Consider the following 8876-nt stretch of genomic DNA (forward strand, 5'->3'; position numbering starts at 1 on the left):
CAACATCTAGTGGCACTATTATACCCTACTTTCAACTAAAATTTATATTTATGCTTACATTAAGATTTAAATAGTTAAGGATTAAATTAAACATTTGTAAAGCCTCCAGGAGAAATTGATACACTACATAAAAGTAACTATTAATACAGTGGAAGCAATTTTTCTAATCCATGTTGTTTCCTATATTTGCATTTCCTCTCTAGGAATCTTGAGGTACTTATAAACCCAAACTGGAAACAAGGCTGTGGCAGGAAACGACAAATGACATAGTTGTGATTGGACTGTATTTCTTGGAGACTTTTAAAGACACATGCTTCTAATGTTTCAAAGACATGTGAGCTTTAAGTTTATGCTCTATTAATACTGGATATAAATTGTAAAAGAATTTGTTTTATCCCTCTCCAGGTGATAAAGTCATCCCACTCGTTGTTCCTCAGTGTGGAAAATGCAGAATTTGTAAAACCCCGGAAAGGAACTACTGCTTGAAAAACGAGTAGGTTTCTGATGCTCTCTCTGCACAGACATTGAGTTTGCACATTAGTTATGCTCCTGTCTCATGCCTTTGTGTGTCTGTGTATTGCACTGCCCAGTGCGAGCAATCCTCGGGGGACCCTGCAGGATGGCACCAGCAGGTTCACCTGCAGGGGGAAGCCCATCCACCACTTCCTCGGTGTCAGCAGCTTCTCTCAGTACACGGTGGTGGATGAGAATGCAGTAGCCAAAATTGACGCAGCCTCACCCATGGAGAAAGTCTGTCTCATTGGCTGTGGATTTTCAACTGGTTATGGGTCTGCAGTCAAAGTTGCCAAGGTAAGAATGACAACAGATGATAAAAACAGTTACACGTAGACTGTCAGGAACCCAAAGGGAAGCAATTTCTCACAAGAATCAAAGATTATTTTTGTAGATTTTGAATGTTGGCTAAGAATAGAAACACAATCCAGAAAGAATTGAGAGCACATGCTAGAAATTTCATGTGTTTATCAGATTAAAAAGTTGTTGAGAGTTAAGAAAATGTAAAGATTTCATTTTCAACAATTACTCTTCTGTATTTGCTCTTTATGAGATCATGAAATATTAGGCCTGAGAACTCATTTAGTAATTCATTCAACAATTGGAAAGCACCTACACATGCCTCAGGCACCATAGGTTCTGCTAAGTTCTGAGATAGCAAAAATAAATAAAATGAAGCGTTTGCTTCATCTTTCTCAAATCTCCTGCTGAATCTTAGATCACGATACATAATTATTAGTACTTTTAAATCACAGTCACAAGCCTTGTATTTTTGTAAGTAAGATAGAAACTGGTGTTGTCCCCCATAGCATTGAATACTACTTGTAGAATGAATTATTGAATGAATGGACACCCTTAAGGGAATATAAGAGTGAGATTATTTGGAACAGGAAGAGGATGTTACCCAAAATGAAGGCAGACTATGGGAGACTAGGTTTAATAAATAGCCCCTAGCCAACTAAGAAAAAATAGATGGCATCTTTTCCAAATTTCTGTGACTTTAGCTCTTAGTCCCTTGTTCAATTGCCTCATCTATTATAACGGGTGATCTAAGTGAGCCTACCCAAGAAGAGAAGCTGAGGATACTCATAACAATAGATTTTATTATTAAAATATAGACTAATATTTCATTGCTGTGTTATTCACTAGTGTATTTTTTAAAGCAGGAATATACTACTCACAACTACTGAACATAAATGAACCAAGGAGTTAATTACTGATGGTTTAAGTGGAATATTTTTCAGTCTCTTGGAGTAACCTTTTCCATTTACTTTATTTTTCAAATATTGCCTTTGTGTATGTATGAGATACTGAAACTGGCTATCAAGGGATTTCAGCAATCGAGAGTCCCTTCAAGACTGTAATCACTGCCATCTGGATCTCAAAGATCATCCAGTCCCCTTGTTCCCAGCCTGACTTTCCCATTGGAGTCACCTGGGGACTGAGTTCCACCTGCAGAGATTCTCATTTAATTGACATGGGCTGTGACCTGGACTGTGGGATATTTTTAAACCTGCCCAGATGAATCTAATATGCATCAGTTTGAGAACCGCTCAACAATTTCAACTCCCTGAATTTAAAAATAAAGCAATTGAAACCAAAAGAGTTTTTGTTAACAGATTGAACAGAAGAGTTTGAGCAGCTCTTGATAAACACTAGCCATGGCACCTTATAAAGCTTAGTCACTCTCAAACAACCGTTCCTTAATCTATTCTTGCATTTTCTGAAAATACAGGTAACCCCAGGCTCTACCTGTGCTGTGTTTGGCCTGGGAGGGGTCGGCCTATCTGCTGTTATGGGCTGTAAAGCAGCTGGAGCAGCCAGAATCATTGCGGTGGACATCAACAAGGACAAATTTGCAAAGGCCAAAGAGTTGGGTGCCACTGAATGCATCAACCCTCAAGACTACAAGAAACCCATCCAGGAGGTGCTAAAGGAAATGACTGATGGAGGTGTGGATTTTTCGTTTGAAGTCATCGGTCGGCTTGATACCATGGTATGTACCGTGACATGCCCTGAGATTTCTGCCTCTGCAACCTGGAGGATGCATTTAGGCTGCCGAATATATGTTTTATGTATAAAGGATATTTTTAATGATGAATGGAAATTTCCCATCATCTGTTTGTTACCTGGCTTGTTTAATTTATTGTTATGAGAAATCTTTTATTCTATCAACTATGCAAACCTGTCTCAAGTCATATTTCCTCTAGAGGAAAAGCAAAGGACTTGTTTTTCTTAACTGAGCGATTACAGATAACTTTGTTAATTTTTAATTAAAAATTATAAGTTCAAGTAAACATAAATAATACAAATTCTGTTCTCAAATTGGAATGTTTTATTTTTCTTCCACATTCTTAACAAAAATGATTTAATAATTTTGCATGTGTTCTTAATAAATTCCAATTTTTTTTTTTACATATTAGTATTTGGCCAAAAGAAATGAGCAATTTTAGGCCAACTATTGTTTTATTAACAAAAATATGCCCTAAGGAAAGTGACTGCTCAAATGCATCACTATATTTTATCACAGAAACTGGACAGTACCTGGTACAAAACTAGTACCCAATACTAGTAGGACTGAATACTTTCAAAAGTCAACAGATGTTTACCACCCCCCAAATTTCAAAGCTACATACTCATGGCATTGTTTATAGATTATATGAGACAATGCATGTAATGTACTTAGCACAGTGCCACGTGTCATATGGTAAGCTCCCAATAAATGTCAGCTGTCCTTTTCTCTTTTTCTTTGAGACAGGGTCTCACTCTGTCACTTAGGCTGAAGTGCGGTGGCATTATTATAACTCACTACAGCCTCAACCTCCTGAGCTCAAGCAATTCTCCTACCTTACCCTCCAAAAATGCTGAGAATATAGGAACAAGCTACCATTCCCAGCCTCAGTTGGCATTATTGATATGAAATACTATTTCCAATCTTGCAGTACTTACACCATCTTTGGCTTATTGCATGGTATTACTTTCAAACAGTTACAAATATCAATTGCAATGGGAAACACATCTCTAGCTATATTTCACCTACCCAGAGTTCTCTAGAATCCTACTGAAAAAGTCTCCAGAGTCCAACACATTTCCATTGCTGAGATTTTCTAGAGGGTCCAGCAGTGTGGGTAATGCAGAGCAGCACCCTGAGATCAATGTTCTCAGCAGCCTTGACCTCGAACAAATGCCACAGATGAATGAAGTGTCAAGAGATTACAACTTTTTCCAGGGCCATAGATTTTCTCCTAATGTTCTTTTTCTATACCTTCCTCCATTTTCTCATGTGGAACTGGAGTGTACCTTATCTCAAGATACCAAATATCTCACAGCCACATGTTCTGAGGATGTCTGGTCTTCCAAAGGCCAGAATCCAAAATCAAAGAACTAATCATTATATGTCTTGGGGCAATCCTAAACCATTTTCTAACTATAGAACATGTTCAGAAAGCTGATTGGAAAATACTTTCCGAACTGTCCTTTGAGGTTCCCTAATAATCAGTGTATTTTAATGTAAAACCTATATATATTTGGGGAGATAAAAACAATGTTTAAAACATGTCCATTTTGAGAAATGGACAGTAGAATTGTAGTATGTTAAAAAAGGAGACCATCAAGTGGACAAGAGACAAATTTTGGTGATATAATCATTTATTTTGTTTCCCATTAAAATATGTGGTTGAAAGTAATGGGTTCAAAATACCTGTATAAAAAATCAATGAAAAGTGAATTAACCAACTCACAGATTGCCTAAGAATTATGTGATGATGAAATTCTATGCTTATATAAGGAACTGGACTTAATATATATTTGTGATGATGTCTATCTCTTTATTCCTTTATTAGGAAGAATTAAGTGCACTCCAATTTATTCATCCATTCTTTCATTAAAAAAACATTTTCTGGGCATTTCCTAAATCCACAGCACTATCCTATGCAAAAAAGGGGAATGAAGGAGCAAAAGACATGATCTCTTCCCTCTACACACTCAAAATCCAGCTAAGTCTATTACATGATATTGTGCATTATGAGTAGGAACTATGCCACTCCACGTTAAGGATGCTAAATGTTCACTTTATTCCAGATGGCTTCCCTGTTATGTTGTCATGAGGCATGTGGCACAAGTGTCATCATAGGGGTACCTCCTGATTCCCAGAACCTCTCAATAAACCCCGTGCTGCTACTGACTGGACGCACCTGGAAGGGAGCTATTTTTGGTGGTATGTGGTTAGGCTCGGAGCCAAATTCTCATTAACCTCAGCATATCTCCCCTTTTACAAGTGATAAGGAAAGGTTTTGAAGAGCAGATCAAAAATAAATTAAAATTCATTTTCTATCTATAGTCTCCAAATCAACTAGATATGGAACTAATGCAAGCAGAAGTTCCCAAAATAGACATTTCTGATGTCACTATTAACAAAGACCATTCATCTCCATCTGTTTTTGTACTTGGGACTGTGTAAGGCATGGGAATTTCTAGTAAGACACAGAAATCTACAACGATATTTCATATCTACACCCAAATTTAGACAACTGTTAAATATGTTCCTTTGGGCATAACATCAGTACCATGATTTCTCTGTGGGAGAGAGAATAACCAGGGACCCTTGTTTATCTGTGATTTTTTTTTAAGTCTGAGCTCTATAAAAGCTTACTGAAGTACTCTATCTCTTATTAACCTCAGTCATTGCAGTCTGGAAGCAGCACCTTTTCTAAACTTTCATTTGTTTGGAAAATTTTCTCTTCAATTCTCCTACTTAACCTTGTTGAATCTAACTATGATACCGTCTTCTTTTCAGGCTACAAGAGTAAAGAATGTGTCCCAAAACTTGTGGCTGATTTTATGGCTAAGAAGTTTTCATTGGATGCATTAATAACCCATGTTTTACCTTTTGAAAAAATAAATGAAGGATTTGACCTGCTTCACTCTGGGAAAAGGTAGATTTTAAGTTAGTTTTCTGTTTTGCTGTTTATCTACCATAGGCGATTGTCTAGCAGAAAATGAAAAGGTGGAAGGACGAGAAAAATTAGAGTGCCTTCGTTTTTCCATTACCTGTTCAGTCTTTACATGGAGAGCGTGTAAGAAAAGTTTAAAACTTCTGTGAGATGCTAAAAACAGCTGCTTTGCATTTCCTATTCTGCTGAAGCCAAATAATGTTGATTACTGCAAATCTGAATGATCAGAGCCACTAAGCCTTCTTTAAAAGAGAATAATCACCTTTGCTAAAAAAAAAAAAAAAAAAAAAAAAATTCTATTTAAACAACCATAATTATAACATGGTGTCATTGAAGCCTCTACCTGCCACCTATATAAAGCTGACATTAGGTGGCTGTATATTTAAATAATTTTCAGGACATCCTCAACATTTTCATTATTGGAGTATGTGAAACTACATTTGGTTTGTTTTCTAAGCAGATCTTACTAGTTTTTTCTTTTTCCTTTTTTTACTTTTGTGGTTTACAAAAATTTTTTTTCAGTAAAATTTATTGTAAAAGAGAAGTATACTAAACACTATTGTAAATGTTTGGCTTACTTTTTGTCTGAAGCTTAGAAAACTAAGCTAATTCTATTTCCTGTCTCTAACACTTAACTCTTACAACCAGCTAATAAAATGAATTTTGTCACCTGCATTTACATGAGGCACAACTGGAAACAGGCAGTTATACCTAACCTCTGCCTTCTAGCTCCAGAGTCTGAGATTTTTCTGCTATCCCATTCTTATTTTCACAAGATTTTCAACTTTAAATAGTGTTTCTTTGGCACTCACAAAATTATTATAGTAGACACTTTAACCGACAACATTGTTGAGGAGGAAAAGAAACTAGCACCCACAGAGCACCAGCTGTTCTACTAAGTGTCTTACCTGCACTATCTTATGTGATTCCCAGGCAATGCTCAGTGTCAGTCTCAATCTCACTATGTTAGAGAAGAGAAAACTGAGACTTGGAGAAGGCATGACTTGGTCATAAATCATCAGATGATAGGAAGGAGAGCCAGAATTCAAAGGTAGATCTTGTTGTTAGCAAATCTATTCACTTCTATTAAACTATACTGCCCCTCAAGAGTGCATGGATATATGGACAACAGTAGCCATCAAAGGTTAGTTATCTTTGATATCATCATTATTATCATTGACATCATCATCATGATCATCATCATCATCATAGGATTGAAAAGATGATGGCAAATATAGAGATGAACAAAACCAGAGGACAGTGTTGAGCAACATTAGAAGTCATGAAGCATGCCTAAATTCACTTTATGAGAATGTCATATAGTAATACATGTATGTAAATATAATTAATCCTATCAATAAAATAAGATTAAAAATTGTAACATTCAATATTGGTAAGACTAAGGTGGCTAGGCACTTTCATGTATTTTCAGTAGTAATTGATACATCCTTTTGGGAAAGCAATTTGGTAATATGTGTCAGAAACCCTTAAAAAAAAACTGGATCTTTTGTTCCAACAATTCCATTTCTAGAAATCTATTCTACAGAAATAATCAACTATTCAAACATACATATGTGTTTCAGCATGTTTACTTGTTTCTGTAATATCAAACATTAGAAACATTCTAAATTTCAACATGAGGAAAATGGTTTAATAAATTCCAACCAGCTATTAGAAATGAATCAAGCCATCAAAAAAAAATGACATCACTGGGAGATTCTCATGATATAATTTAGGCTAATATAATAAAGAATATAAATTTTATATACAATATCTCAAATTTTCAACCAGAGCAGTAAAACTTATATATATGTCTAGTAAAAAGTTGATAGAAATTCAAGAAAACATTGAGGATGACTATTTCTAGGTTGGGGCATTATGGATTACTTTTACTTTCTTCTTTCTGCCGTCTTGTATTCTCTGAATTATGTGCATATATTTTTTTATATATGCATATGCATATACTCATATATTTTAAAAATTATTAAAGAGTCACAAAGACCATCATTTTCTAAAAATATTCATGAGAAGTTGGTTTGTAGAAAGGGCATTAATTCTAATGTAAATGTTATGTTTCTAATATTCACAAGAATGAAGTATCTTGGAATTAATACAAATCGACTTTATTCTCTACTTCTAAGAATCCTTAAACATCTCTGTATCAAAGGTCTTTTAAACTTCTGGCATGCTCTTAAATTTGTTAAATTATCAGTTCTTTCGGGCAAGTTATTTATCATCTTATAACGTGTGCAAATTTGTATTTGAGTTTTAATTCCAAAACTCTATACTAGATGTGCGACCAGACAAAGTTACAAATCTTTCTAAGTCTTGGTGTTTGTAATCTCTAAAATCAAAATAATATGAAAACCTACCTCCTAATGTTGATGTTTAGGTTGAAGTTTAAGTGAGAAAATGCATGAAGAATGTGACAAATAGCAAAAACTTATCACAAGTTATTATCCATTGTTGTATTTTATATTCCTTATTATACCAGGAACATGGGCACACAAGAATGATTTTTTGAAGATGCTAATGTGGTATTGAAGTCTAAACGACAGGCACACTCAGAATGTTGTGAGTGAGCTTAAAGTTGAGGAAAACACAAGAGAAAACCAAAAAAGATGAACTTTCCTTTGACTTGACTTGACCCAAATGCATGGGGGTGGGATTAGAGTGACTGAGAACAGACAGATTTTCACTTAGGCATTTCAAATGCTCCTTGGACTCTCACATGGAAGCATGTGGGTTGTCTAAATGTTAATGCAATGTCTCTTCTTTCCTACTGCAGTATCCGTACCATCCTAATGTTTTGAGACAATACAGATGTTTTCCATTGTGGCAGTCTTCAGCCTCCTCTACTCTACCTGATCTGCAGCAACAGCTGGGAAAAATCATTAATTCTGCTCTTCAGAGATGTTATCAATAAATTACATGTGGGGGCTTTCCAAAGAAATTGAAATTGATGTAAAATTATTTTTCAAGCAAATGTCTAAAATCCAAATGAGAACTAAATAAAATGTTGAACATCAGCTGGGAAATTGAAGCCAATAAACCTTCCTTCTTAACCATTCTACTTGTGTCATCTTTGCCATTGAGAAAAGCTATCTCCTATGACTTCTTGCATTTTTGGTATCTTCATAATCTTTAGTCATTGAATCCAGTGGAGGGGAACCTTCACTTGCCCTGAACACACACGTGCTGAGCCACTGTGCTTGAAGTCTCCTACCTCTTATCTCAATTTTGTGACTCATGCACAAGCTTCAGTAGCCAATTTGATCAAGTGGAAGAAAGGGTATCAGTGATTGAAGATCAAATGAATGAAATGAAGCAAGAAGAGAAGTTTAGAGAAAAGAGAGTAAAAAGAAACAAGCAAAGCCTCCAAGAAATATGGGACTATGGGAAAAGACTAAA

At 35.5% G+C, this 8876-nt stretch overlaps 1 protein-coding gene across 1 annotated transcript in view; it reads left to right on the forward strand.

Moving 5' to 3' along the window:
* LOC105532362 (alcohol dehydrogenase 1A) overlaps positions 1–8536 on the forward strand; it is a 19916-nt gene extending 11380 nt beyond the window's left edge. Inside the window, exons 4-9 of the mRNA XM_011970545.1 lie at positions 406–493; positions 591–810; positions 2249–2509; positions 4594–4729; positions 5309–5447; positions 8254–8536. Coding sequence (XP_011825935.1) covers positions 406–493; positions 591–810; positions 2249–2509; positions 4594–4729; positions 5309–5447; positions 8254–8278 — 869 coding nt within the window. The 3' untranslated portion in view covers positions 8279–8536. The remainder of the gene's footprint in view (positions 1–405; positions 494–590; positions 811–2248; positions 2510–4593; positions 4730–5308; positions 5448–8253) is intronic.
* The last annotated feature ends 340 nt before the right edge of the window (positions 8537–8876 follow it).

This window comes from Mandrillus leucophaeus, unplaced genomic scaffold (genome assembly GCF_000951045.1).
Source record: "Mandrillus leucophaeus isolate KB7577 unplaced genomic scaffold, Mleu.le_1.0 Scaffold951, whole genome shotgun sequence".
Taxonomy (NCBI): domain Eukaryota; kingdom Metazoa; phylum Chordata; class Mammalia; order Primates; family Cercopithecidae; genus Mandrillus; species Mandrillus leucophaeus.